Source organism: Xiphophorus couchianus, chromosome 18 (assembly GCF_001444195.1).
Source record: "Xiphophorus couchianus chromosome 18, X_couchianus-1.0, whole genome shotgun sequence".
Lineage (NCBI taxonomy): Eukaryota > Metazoa > Chordata > Actinopteri > Cyprinodontiformes > Poeciliidae > Xiphophorus > Xiphophorus couchianus.
Window position 1 is genome coordinate 9,489,395 of NC_040245.1, and position 13,940 is coordinate 9,503,334.

Below are 13,940 nucleotides of genomic sequence, written 5' to 3' on the forward strand. Positions count from 1 at the left end.
GGGGGTTAACAGATGCTGGAGCAAAGGACAGCTGCAGCCAGTTGAATTCTGATCTGTTTAGGGACAGAAGAAATACAGCCGAGCAAATCTAAAAGGACAAATGGATGATCACTCGAAGGAACACTGCAGCCATTTTAGAAGCTAGAGAAGCTGATTATTCTACAGAAACTGAGTTTGTGGTCTGATCCGATTAAACTGTCCTCCAAAATAATATCGAGTCATAACTTATGTTGTGGTAAGCAGCTGTGCGTGACGTGTGCACACCCAGCTGTTCGTGCTGAGGTTTATTCTTGGGGACAGAGAGGACGTGTTATAAATAGTTATTAGTGTCTGATATGAGGCTTCACACTCTGAGGTTAAAGTTCTTTGCTGATATAAAGCCTGAAAAGGGTAGGAGTAGTTCTGCTGCTGTTAAAACAATGAAATAATGAATAATGAAACAAAGATGCTTTCCTTTAGTAGGCTATCTGCAACATTCTATTGTGATAGCACATGCATAAAAACAAACAAAAAACTTTACAAAGTGTAACATTTAATGCTGACAGTACTTCAGCTGAATAACAGCCTAAAGTACAAACCTGTTCTGGTGGTTCTGTTTTTCTGATGCTTTGATTTTGGATGGGTTTGTATTTATTGGAGAAGGCTAAGAGACATATGGTGACGTTGGAAGAGTTGCTCAGATCCACTGCATCTGTCCTAAGGACAACTGTGAGTTATACATGCAATAAATCTGTCCTTTTCTGGACGTGTGGCACGAAGGTAGCAATGCTGAAAGTAAGCCAAAGGAAGTTCCATTAAAGTTTAAGCCAGATAAATTTGAGTGCTCTCTATAAATGTAGAATTCAAACCTTTTGGCTAACACTGTCTGTGTTGGAAAAATACTTCTCATCACTTTGAGCACATTATACCGTCTGTGAAACATGGTGGTGGGAGCATCATGCAGTTGGGAAGGTTTAATTCTGCAGGCAGCTGGATAAGAGGATGGGAAAAGAAAAAACAGAGGCAGAGAAAGACGTGAGACTGGGGTGAAGTTTCAGCTTCCAACAACACTAAACAGGACAGGGAAATTAGTTATGGATGGATGGGAAATAAAATAAAATAAAATAAAACAAACTTGAGACTGGGTTGACAGAACACATTCCTGCATTACAACCCAAAACAAACAATCACAGCTACAATGGGGGAGCTTAAGAGTAAAGCATCTTTATGTTATATAGTGGAACAGTCAAAGTTCAGACCTAAATCCAATTAAGAATTTGCAGCAAAACTATCAGTCATTGGCGTATGTTTACGAATTCCCACGAATCCCTGCAGCAATATTAGGCTATAAATACTTTCCACTTGCTATATATACAGTTTATGACATCACCTGAACCAGCCTGGTATAAAGGTCACATAATCACCACTACAGACTCACAGCTACTGGTTGATCCCTGTTGTGGCCCCGCCCCCGCTGAGCTCACCTGTGACACAGCAGCCGCACCTACCCGGGATGTTCGCTCTCACTCTCCGTGATCTCCTCTACGTAAGGTAGATCATCCGCATCGCTCACCGACACTTCCTGCCTTCTCACCTGACATGCAGGAGCTGATGGCCTACCTCCAGGATCCGGAGCTTGTGGCCCGGTTCCAGAGAAAATGCGGGCTGTACCTAGTCGAAGGGTCGAATCCGGGCCCCGGCAGGAGCCGATCTGCGAACGGAGCCCCTATCACCCAGGAGAAACCACGTGGGCAGCTGCAGGGAAGCTGGGACCGGCAAGACAGCAACTCAAACTATGAATACAAGGTCATTAGATGTCTCTGCTAATATGTGTTTCATTAGAAAAGAAGAGAACTTGAGTTTGTTTACACGTAGATCCTGCATCGGGTACATTAGAATAAAAAAAAACAATAAACCAACCGGAGAACACATGCTTAAACAAAGAGTCAGGTTTTGCAAGCCAAAGTTTGACTGGCTTTTCTTGTTTGTCAGGTGTTTGCTCCTCCTGCGCAGCAAGGCAAGTTGTGTACGGGATGTTTATACTTTTTACTTTCATATAAAAGGCTATGCGGTCTATATTAGATGTATTAAGCAAACATTTAGAATTGAGTCAATAGAACTCAAGTATTAGGTGTATAGATTTTACTTGGGCAGATTTTCTGAGGATTTCTGAGAAGACACTTAAGTAGAATGAGATTTTAAAACTGTGCTTACTAAGCAACACCAATTATGGTTCCAATAATGTTCAGATGAACTGAATGAAAATAAGAAAACACAAATTTGATGGTAGTTGTGTTTTTTTAATCGATACTCTGTTGGGCAATCCACACAACCAATTATAATAACCATTAATGTGATACAAATTGAAGTCATTTGAAGGAATTGTTGAATTAAACACCATAGTAAATTAATTTTTGTGGTGTGTGTACAAAATGAGGAAAAAGGAAAAGGGTGTAGCCACCAGACCGTGGGCTGGTTGCAAAATTGGATTAATGGATCTAATCTTATTCCAATGATTCCTCTGCTGGCTTTAGCTGCAGAGTTCTATTATGTTTTATGTCAGTCTGTGTAGGCAGGGCCAAATTTGAGTTTCTCCTGGTGTAACAAATATTGTACATATTTACAAAATCACTGTATTAACATTATTAATTAAAACAATATATTTCTTATGCAGCTAAGCATGTAGCACATTGTTGACTTCCCTGGTATATAATGGCGTGTAAAACTTGCATAAAATGTGATTTTGATTGGGCTACATAGACCCAATCAAAATGACATAGCTTCTCTGCCGTACTCATAGAAGTGTTATAACAGGTGACTTTTCTGTTCGGAAAACACAGCCGATGATTGTCCTTTATTTTCAAAACAGAAATATTCCTTAACGCCCAAAATTGTCTTTCTTTTGAGAGAAAAGTATGGTATTTGTCTCTCAACCAGCTGACTGGCAGTGCACAGTAAGGAGAATTTGTGTATAGGACAGAATTTGGAGATTGACGTTGTGTAAGAATTACATACAGGAAAAAAGCCGTTTTTATTAGGCAATTTTTCTTGGAGTCAGATCATGTAGCAGTGTTGCAACTATTGAGTGCTAGTTTTGGTTGATAAATCTAGTATATTTTTGCTTTTCTTTAACAGACACACCAACATAATAGACATTGACAGCCAGATTAAATAATAATAATAATAAAAGAACAGTTTTCAAAAGGTAACATCGCACATTTGTCAAAAGACATCTTAATGATCCCCAAGAGTACTGGAAAAATATTCTGATACATTTGGCATAAAACTAATGCAGAAGTTCAGAAAAAAAGAACATCAACAGTCAAACATGGTGGTAGCAGTGTGATGATCTGGGAGCAGGAAGTCTCCCTTTGAAAGAAACAAAAGGAAGGTTTTGAAAAATCAAAGTCAAATTCTGGAATGAAATCTAATTCCATAATTCTTCCAAAGAGATGGTAACAAATTAAATCATAATTTTAAAACTCTGTAAGGTTACTTGGGTTATCTTTGTTAAAATGTTTTTATCAATCTAAAGCATTAAACTGGGATCAAAACAGTAAAATTTACTTCTTCACAGAAACATTATGAACTGGAAGTCAGTGATTTCTAAACCTCAACTACCTAATAGTGGGTAACAACCCAAACCTAAATGTGTGTTTCCTCTGTGTAGGACTGCAAAAAGCCTCAGTATGAGGTAAGAAACCGGCTGCTCCACTTCCTCTTCCTGTTCTCAGCTGCTCTAGGTCATGAAGTGTTTTACATCACCTGCTTGCCCTGCATACACTGGAATCTGGACCCGTTCCTCTGCCGCCGCCTTGTCAACATGTGGACCGTAAGTTTCAGTCAAAGAGAGATCACCTCTGGCCGTGTGTATCTGTGAGATAACCTTAGCAGGCACAAACACAAACCATCAGGATGATGTTCTCCTCCTTTACAATGCTGCCTTTCTTCTTGTGTTGCTCTGTCTCCTTCTCTTCACCTTTAAACCTCCTTTCATCATTTGACCTCCTTCCAGTGACCTGTCTCTGACACCACCAAGGCCATATATCCCCAGGCCAGTAGGCAGGGATACAAGGGCCAGCTAGTCCAGGGCCCCTGACATAGCAAGACGACACATATGAGGACACATCAGTGCCAAAAGACCGCTTGGCTCTCTCTTTTAGATGTTTATTGAGACAGTGTCCTGCCCTGTATGACAGGAGACCTTGGAAACATGTCAGATGAAACCTTCATGACATTTTCAGTGACACACAGGCAGTCATACTGCCTCAGTCCCTCAATGTGTGTGATGGGCAGCGTGTTTTTGTGCCCTTCATGTCCCTGCCTCAAGCGCTTGGTGGGTGCCCTGTGTCTGAACCCCTTGTTTGGCCCCCCAGGAGGAAGAGAGACCATTCTTCTGGTGCACCACGGCCCCATGTGAACTCCATTTCAAACACACATAAACTCCAACACACATATATACTTGCAATCTCTCTGTCGCCTGCTAAACACACTCATTGCCCTCCCTCTAGTTAGGCATTACCAGCCTCTCTCTGTAGAGCGTTTTATTGGCCTCATCAGCGTTTGAGCTTTCTCTCTCTGGACCAGCCATTTGCTCTGTTCTGCCCTGGGGGCTCATCACCCTGCACCTCTCACTCGCTACAGCGCCTTGCTATTGTGATGTTGGAGTTATCTAAGGTTAAAGCTGAGCTACAGCTACACACACAAACACACACACACACACACACACACACACACACACATTTCACTACTGTCCTTTAATGTTCTTTCTTGGTTTTCATCACAGGTCAACTTTGGTTGACTTAGAAAACAGTAGTCATGAGAAACTATATAGTCAAGAATTGCATTGTAGTTTTGTTACTTTAGCATAATGCAATTGAAATCATGCAAATACTCTGCCAGAGGGAATATTTCAAAGTATGCTTGCAGGTAGTGACACTAGAGGCCAGATATATTAAGAAAAGCCAACATTAATCCAGGATTCTGGTGTATTTAAAAAAAAAAAACAATTCTAAGCAAATCTAAGGGATTTTATAAATATGATTTCTAGGTAGTGTCTTTATTTATACAGTGGCCCAGAAGGGCCAACAAAAATAAAAAGCCACAACGGTCAAAAGTTATGGTAAAACACAAGTTATAATAAACTTGCTGGCATAACTTTGATTTTACCATAACAGTCAGAAAATGTCGGAAAACTTCGCTGTATTTCCTGCAGCACTCCATGTAAAATTTTCCTCAAGCAGATTGTCTTATGCTCCTGTTTCTACTTTTATGTTTTTTCTTTGTGCTTTGCAGTGCTGTCTTTTTCTTTCTATATCACAATGACTTGGTCGGACTTTTAAGAGACAAACTCAGAACTTTGAGAAAGAAAGCGTGTTTTCTGGAGTAAAATCCAGTTTCACCATGGATTCTGGAGTAATCCATAGTGTTTTGCTTTTCATACCAATTGTTAAAAGAAATGCACTTATTGTTTTACAAATGTCAAGGATTATTGGAGAAATGCACAAAAGCAACCGAGAAAAACCGTAGTCATGTCTTATGTCTCATGTCACTGTGGAAGAAAAAAACACCCATCACACATAGCGTGTCTCCAGCCTTACAAATAACGACCTGTTCACCCCCCCACCGTCTCAAAATATACACACCCGACAGTCCTATCCAAACGCGGAAAGATCAAAGTCAGAATCTGCTCTCGGCTCGATCAATATACTTATTCACAAAGTCAGACAGTCTTTAACTCTTCCCTTAATGTGCGGAGTCTGTCTGTGGGGTCAGGCCTTTTGATGTGAATGTCACAGAGCCATCAATGAGGCAGCTCAATGTGATGTTTGTGTAGAAGATAAGGGTGTCGCATCATGCTCTTACTCGAGCTGGCCGCCAGATTCAGTGTGTGAGGACAGAGACACACTGTCGTATGGATTATCGTATGAATACACAGTGGCAATGTGTGTGCTGAATGGGCTTGCCATTGTCTGTCCCTTGTTTATTGTCTGTTTTCTGTTAGGAGTTGTGCATGTAAAGTCAGATGAATATGGTAATAGGACATTTTATATTCAGAAATGACCCAAGGGCAACAAAAAATGGAAAACAGCATCTGTACATAACAAGGCTGCTGTGAATAAAAGTGCAACATTATTTTTTTTCCCCTTTAGTTTCAGTTAGATTGTCAGTGTTGTGATTTTACTGCAAATTTATGGTCATTGCAGTTCCTTAAAAGATTTGTAGGTGTTAGCTAGAGTGTCATAAGTTTAGATTGGTGTTGTAACAACAACTGTCACCATCAAATTTGAGGGTAAAGTAATTTTGAATCTTTATTGTTGCCACACACTGCTTACACATACCACTACACAGTAACAGACTGGAAGGAGAGAGGAAAAGCATATTACTTTTTCATTTCATACATGAAAACAAATGGAGAAGACACTCAGTCTCAGAAATATTTGTACTTTTGTTTACATTTTGGACTGTAATCTGAGCAATTTTACATGGTAAATTATCCTGCATTTGCTACCTGCTTAATAAGGTAGCACCTTATTAAGTCAGGGGACTCCAAAGCGCTTTATGCTGTCCATGACAGAGTTTCCTTCCTGGAACTCCTCTTCATAAGATCCAACACAAGCAATTTTGTTTTGCAGTTTATGGAAACTGTAAAACTCAGACTCTGATTTTCCATTGTTAGTTTTTGTGATCATTTATTTTTTAGCTGACTTAGGCTATATCATAACTGTAAACTCCAATGGTTAAAATGTTATCCCCTCTACTGTCTTCAATTTCTAGCACTGACCCTGCATGACAAGATTTTTTATAGCTATAAAAGAAGGAGATTGGTTTGTGAAAAAAATAAATCTGGCTGCAGTCCCATCTAGTATTTATGCGAGGAGTCAAGCTGAAGTGTTCTATTTTTCAGGTTTCGTTTCCTATCATCGCTTACCCTCGGTAATGCCCTTGTGGCTAAAACAGAACGAATCTCTGCAGCCTGCCTTCCTCCTGTTCGGTGTCTGCCTCAAGTCCTAAAAAGCTCATTGTGTCTCCATATGAGCAGAAACAGTGGATCAGTCGAGGTACTTTAATGTCTCCTTTGCCATGGTAACAAAATCTCGCTGATTGCTGTGTCAAATGGGATTGTAATAACAACCTCTCTGTTCTTCTCCTTAAACACATACATTACTATCCTGCTCCCTCTGTACTCACTGCCTTCCTGCTCCTCAATAAGACATCCATTCATTAAATATACAAGGCCTGGCTTTAAATAAACCTGGAGCCGGAGCGGGCCTGCCTATCCAGTGGCATATTCTCATGAAAGAGAATATGCATCAGATTTGACTGGGCACAGATGCAGAGACGTACACCCACATCCACCCACACGTGAATTCACCTTGCTCTGGTCTTTTGTCAGATGAAGAGCATAGTCTCACCCAAAGATGCTCAAAACGGTGTGTCAGCAAAGTCTCCTGTCTTCAACTCTGTTTCTTATAATAGATTTAGTTACTGCACATTTGCAGCATCGGCACTTTATACTGTGTGGGATCTGCACTTTTGTGCAGCTTAATCCTTGAGTCGGGATGTTGATTAGATATTTATGAGAACTGGAGCTTAGTTTCAAAGCAAATGGTCATCAAGATTTTTACTTTTTCAAAGATCTTTCTTCCTTCATTTCCGCTTTCTGCTTCTTTTTACTCCTTTATGGCCACTAGCCAGAAAGGTTAATTGTCAAAGAAATATGGAGGTATAAGTAACTAAAATGTGCAAGTTATTGGTTGGTAACAAGTATCATAATATACCAAGGTTATACCTTATAATATACCAACATCTTTTGGGTGTTGAAAGCTTAAATGGACGTGAACTGCTGCCATTAAGCATTAATAAAAACACTTTAAAAATATATATATCTCTGTTCCAGTTGGTGATGTACGTTGGCCAGGTGATGAAGGACCTGCTGAAGCTTCCTCGCCCGCCCTCGCCGCCCGTGGTCAAGCTTGAGACGCGCGTGGATGCGGAGTACGGACTGCCGTCCACCCACGCGATGGCCGCCACTGCCATCTCCTTCACACTTTTACTGAGTGCTCCCTCCAGAGTACAGGTGAGCGTACGTGTTTGTCTGCAGTGAAACATCACTGATTAGTACTTTGGTTTGGGCTTCATTCATATGTCAAAAATCCACATTACTTCCACAGGTTAATTGGAAAACAAATATAGTGGATATAATAGAGTGCGACTGCACACTATTTACAGCCAGATTAAATAATAAAATAAAAGCAATTTATGTGTTTTTATAGTTGATTTTACTTTTCGTTGAAATACAAACTAATTCATATTAAAGTTAAAACACTATTTACAGCCAGATTAAATAATAAAATAAAAGCAATTTATGTGTTTTTATAGTTGATTTTACTTTTCGTTGAAATACAAACTAAATCATATTAAAATTGCCAGAAAGACTTCATTATAAAATATGATCAAGCTCACTTTCAAAATAACAAATCCTATCCAACATCTGTTGTCAAAGTGGAGTCTGTCTCACAGAGTGCTATCCAGCTGCAGTCGGCATGTGACTTTTATAGTTGCAATAGGCTTTTATTTTGAAGTAAGAAAGGAAACAGTTCTCAAGCTGTGCAGTTGTGGTAATGGGGTGACAAACACCTGGAGACAAACGGTTTGAAGAAGTCCATTGCACCGTTACAATGTGTTGTAAAAACATTGGTTAAGGAGGAGGATGGCTGTAAATTTAGTGACTCTATGCTGTCGCCTGGGTTTTCTTAGAAAACTTTTCACCATCAGGCGTAATAAACTGAACTTGATTGAACTGTTTTATTACTATGACTGAATTGAAATGAACATAATTGACTTTGGATGAGTCTGTATGACTAAGAAGTGCCTATTACGAGCATCTTCTCTACGTCACTGTTAATAAACAGCAGTCAAAGTGTTGAAGTGTTTCTAAAACCACACAATTCAGAATGGCTTCATCAGCCTCCATTAGAGTCTTTCACAGCTCCTTTGAGAAGTTCACATACACTCATTATGTGCATTAGTCTTTCATTTTGGGCTTTTAAGAACTTATTTGAATTGTTGCTTTTGAAACCCAATTCAAAACAACAAGTGTTCAATGTGTTGTAAAAACAAAAACAATGGGTGCACAAGTTATATTAATCCTGGATCTATTTCAGTTGCACTGGCTTAAATGTTTGCAGACACGACACCAACATTTAGTTAAGAGTCTCTCAGTAAGCAGCACTTTGATCGCACACATTTAGTAACCATCATCACTGTTATAACCTAAGAGCAGCCAGATTGTAAAACAAAGGATCCATCCTCCTCAGAGCTCAAGCAGGCACCACACACAGTTTGTGGCTGCTGGGATTTATTTAAAATGGTTTTGTTAACAAGAGATTTCACAACAAAAGAGGAGCTAGGTATAGCTTCAGAGTGAAGGTAGTACTGAAAGTAGCAAACAGAAGGAGCCTATCTTAATATTAACCTAAATGTACCTATTTAAAAATTATTAAACCAAACGAAGAAAAAAACAACTCCCTAACTAAAACAGAGAGGAGGAAGATAATTTTTAAATAACTGGCAGTTCATTTCTGCAAATTGCTCAACAAAAACAGACACTACTGGATGGTGGGGCTGGTTGGGATGAGAATATGGATGACAAAAACTCTGCTGAAGTATCTTTTATATGCGTTGTCTCCAGTTAGGCCACCGATCCATTGTCTCTGGTCTTCAGGATCTGCTGGTCACCAAAAGGCATCTGCTTGCTCAAATCTGGATAATACATCACAGCAACTTATGACACCAGCTGTATCAAGCAGGTCTCTGGCATTAATCTGCTGAATATTTAACCACATTTCATAGAATAAGTTTTTAAAGGCCATTTGGTTGCATGACTCAAAACCCACTTTTTTCTAGGCATAGTCCCCAGGTTTTGTTTATATATTTACAGTAAGGGTTTTGGGAAAGCCTTTCTGGGGCTTTTTCATTTATAAGATAAGTTTTGGTGAATGTGTGGAAGCATCGTCCACATATAAGATCTAATTTTTTCAAAATGTATTAATCTGTGGATTTGAAGTGGAGCCTAATGATTATATCAACTATGCACAATGCAACATTACACAGACAGAAAAACAGCCCACAGCATAATACTACCACCACCATGTACTTAGTTTGAAGATCTCGCATCAATTCCTAAAAATGTATTTCCTACCATTATGGCCTGACGGGTCAATCTTTGTATGTCAATGTTATATTTCTCATTGTGAACAACCACTTTTTACACAAGTAAAAGTAAAAAAAGTGGTTTTCCAAGAAATTACTAACTATAGAAGTAGAAAAGTATTTGGTAAAAAGGCAACTCAAGTACTGAGTAACAAATTATAAGATCTAGTTTCATATTTTAGCATAATGTCATCAAACAAATCATTTTCTGAAGTTATGTTTAAGTTTTGACATCTTATAGACCAAAATAGAAAGAATTACAACAAATAAATGCAAAATTACACACTGAAGCAGAAGAAACACTTTTTAAAATCCTTTTTTTATCAATATTAAAATGCACATACAGTAACTAACATGACGTTATTACTTACAGTAGGTAATGCGCATACAGGATAATGTACTTACAGTGACAATTTATAGTGTTTAATGTATCTTATAAAACTCCAAATGCCACAACATGCTCAGCAGCTAGAAAACATTAGAACAAAAAAGGTGGTATAAAAACAAGACGCAAGTGTGTGACTCTGTCTCATATATTTTTGGTTAAAATATGGTTGTTCTTTCTTCATTGAAGTTGCACAGAGTATTCTGAAATTTTACTCAACTAAGAGTAGCAATAGTTCATAAAAACATTCCTCAAGTCAAAGCAGTGGAGTAAATGTAACTAGTTACAAAGTTGCATACGTTGCATACTGTATTTAAATCAGCTTAATTTATATAAGGTCCTTACTTTCAATGTTTGTCGTGTCATTACCATTATTATGGCTGCCACTGAATCACCTTCTATAATCAACGAGGCAGGGAATAGTGTTAAATCAGCATCCTTCCAGACTTGCATTACTTTGAGCCACGGGGTAACAGATTGAAATGAAGGGAGTGGTCCTGCTGTCCATTACATGCTGTCCTGCCTGCTGGACAATAGGCCGTGAAAGGCAGGAGCAGCCGTCACCATCAGTCACATATCAGCCACACCCATCGAGCTGCTGCTTCATCCTCTGATAGACTGCAATGAGTCAATGACTGTCAGACCACTTCTCCGCCTCCCTCCTCTTCACTCTTCCTCTTTTTATTTCTCCATCTCAACTGCCAAGTCAATAAAACACTCAAGGAGCCAATCATTAGCTGTCTCAATCAAGCTCTGTATTGTCATGAAGACCAGGATGAACCAGAAATCGCCTTAGCCGGAAGGTTTTAAGTGGGCTGTGGAGCTGTCAGACTGATTTGTGGTCGCATCATTTCCACTTGATCTCTGCTCAGAGGGTCAGAGAAATTGGACCAACAACTGAGACACCAAAGTACAGTAGAGCGCTTAACTGTGCCCTAAAATTCCTCCAGGAATCCCCTGACAGAGAAGAGCACGCACAGATATAGATGAGAAGCAGGCTGCTGCTCAAGTCCTCGGGGCAACTCAGCCTTTTCCCGAAGCAGGTCGGAGGTCACGGCAGTCAATCACAGATTGACTCCCGAACCCCCCGCCCCTCCTGTCCCTGGCATCCTTTGTGGCCATTCAGAAATAAAACCCCTCCCTCTTTATGAACTACCACTGAATAGGCTTCCAGCTGCAAAGGACAGGAAAAGACTAAAAAAAGGCACGGAGGTGGATGAATACAGGAGGCTTCTCTTCTCACTGTTATTTAAATGGGAATGGGGGATAAAAGCTGCCACCATAGGTAAAAGTGTGTGTGGGGGTGGGGAGTCTAGGGAGCAGGAAGAGAGAAACACTAGCAAGATAAAGGAGCAGTGAGGTGTTGTCAGGCAGGCTGACGCAGAGGAGTTACATGGGAATATGCAAAGATTTGATGAAAACATGAATATCTGGGGGAAAGTGTGTCATTTTTCCTTAGAATTAACTTGTGATTGTGTCAAAGTGATGCTTGGTGGTAAATGTGTGTTTCTGTCAGTTCTGCTTCCAGACAGGCCTGCTGATCGCTGCGACGTTCTCGTCTCTGGTGTCTCTGAGCCGACTCTACACTGGCATGCACTCAGTTCTGGTGAGCCAGTCACCACACACACACACACACACACACACACACACACACACACACACACACACACACACACACACACACACACACTATGTCTTTCTATCTTCACAGGAACTTAGTATTGACTTCCATTCATTTTTAATTTTTTTCTATAGTCTAACATATAGGCTATAGAAATATAAACATGCAGGATTTTAGCTATGTTACTGATTTAGCAGAAATATCCTTAACCAACTGGTCTTATTAGGTTGTGCTTTATTGGGGTACATGTTTCTTTCAACAAAAAGGAAAAATCAACAATCCACAGGGAAATATTCATATAATGGAGGATCTTTAAAAATGACAAATTTAATTCAGCAAAGTCTGTTCAATATTTGGAAGCCTGTCCAACACGGACTGAACAGCTTTTTTCACTTCCTCCGCTGCCATTGCTAAAACTACAACCATCATTTGCTTTATCACAAAAGCCTGGATCATTAATGATGCATCTTTTTTACTCTTTCTTGTCTTTACAAACAGTGTAACTCAGCTGCCAACTAGTGAATGTCAGAAGGTGGCATCGATGCAAAACTTTTGATTTGGACAATAATTATGCTAATAGCCACAAATAATAACATAGTCTCATACATCTCAGATTTGCAGAAATTGCTTGATTTTAGTTATTGAGAATCAAACCTAATGACACTACATCATCTGACATGCTGACTAAATGTTGCCATTGCTGTGCTTTCAGGATGTGGTTTGTGGCATTTTGATCACTGCCGTCCTGATTCTGCTCACCTACCCTTTCTGGGAATCCTTCGACAGCTTCCAGCTGACCAGCCCACTGTCCCCCATCATCGCTCTGTCACTGCTGCTCTTCCTAAGCTACACATACCCAGAGCTGGACCATTACACCACCACACGAGGAGATACCACCACCATTCTCGGCACGTGCGCTGGTTGCTCAGTTGGATACTGGGCCAATGTGCAGCTGGGTGACACTTTTGAGCCCCGGGGGCCGTTACCTGTTCCTCTACCCACAGTAACGGCGCTGTCTGTGGCCAGAGGGGCTGGACGCAGCCTGGTGGGAGTTGTTGCCCTGGTGGGAACTCGGCAGATAGTGAAGAAACTGAGTTTGGACGCGTTGTATTCTTGGTACAATGCTCCGAAAACGGATAAAAATGCCAGGAGGAGGAAGGAAATAGAAGTACCATCCAAGTTTGTCACATACACAGCTGTTGGACTGGTTAACTCTATATTGGTCAACAGAGTCTTTGCTCTGATTGGACTTCTATGATCATCTGGCATCCAGTAAGACTGATCTGTAATTACCTAAACAATGAACTTTATATTTATCTTACCGTACATTATTGAGCTTTTATAAACTGAAAAAGAAGTGAATGTGTGACTCCCCAGTGGAAATGATTTATATAAGACTGCACACAAGACATGTCACTGATGTAAAGCTTAGCTGTAAATAGAAAAAGTTTGTCCACACATAAATAAAGCTTTCATGGTTCTAAATTTGATTGTTTGAATCAATGGTTAGAGAGTGCAGTTATTTATGTTTCAAACTGAACTGTAGCAACTTTACTTTACTTTATAGCCTTGAACTTTCTCACATTTTGCCAGACAACCACAAACTTCAATGTTTATAATTAGGTAACGAACAGGTATGTTGAAATTAAACAAGAAAGTTATGCTACGGAGGTGAAAAGAAGATCTATGCAGGTAAAACCTGTTGACAGGACAAGGTTGCCAGTCCATCACAGAACAGAA

The 13,940-nt window shown here is 39.9% G+C and overlaps 1 protein-coding gene across 2 annotated transcripts; it reads left to right on the forward strand.

The window, feature by feature from the left end:
* The first annotated feature begins 1,399 nt into the window (after window positions 1-1,399).
* sgpp2 (sphingosine-1-phosphate phosphatase 2) lies at window positions 1,400-13,690 on the forward strand. 2 transcript variants are annotated; one of them, XM_028045028.1, is made up of 5 exons: window positions 1,400-1,785; window positions 3,650-3,673; window positions 7,880-8,059; window positions 12,096-12,185; window positions 12,913-13,690. In XM_028045028.1, the coding sequence occupies exons 1-5, from the start codon at window positions 1,579-1,581 to the stop codon at window positions 13,456-13,458; spliced, it is 1,047 nt and encodes a 348-aa protein (XP_027900829.1). In that variant the 5' UTR covers window positions 1,400-1,578; the 3' UTR covers window positions 13,459-13,690. The 2 variants fall into 2 exon arrangements, with proteins under 2 accessions (XP_027900829.1, XP_027900827.1); XM_028045026.1 differs by having other exon boundaries at window positions 1,427-1,785; window positions 3,650-3,811.
* The last annotated feature ends 250 nt before the right edge of the window (window positions 13,691-13,940 follow it).

Excerpts from the sequence above, each read along its gene's own strand:
- sgpp2 (XM_028045026.1), top strand. The coding sequence starts at position 1,579 with ATGCAGGAGCTGATGGCCTACCTCCAGGATCCGGAGCTTGTGGCCCGG. Across the intron at positions 1,786-3,649 it reads ACTCAAACTATGAATACAAG|GACTGCAAAAAGCCTCAGTA; the intron begins GTCATTAGATGT and ends TCCTCTGTGTAG. Across the intron at positions 3,812-7,879 it reads GCCTTGTCAACATGTGGACC|TTGGTGATGTACGTTGGCCA; the intron begins GTAAGTTTCAGT and ends TCTCTGTTCCAG.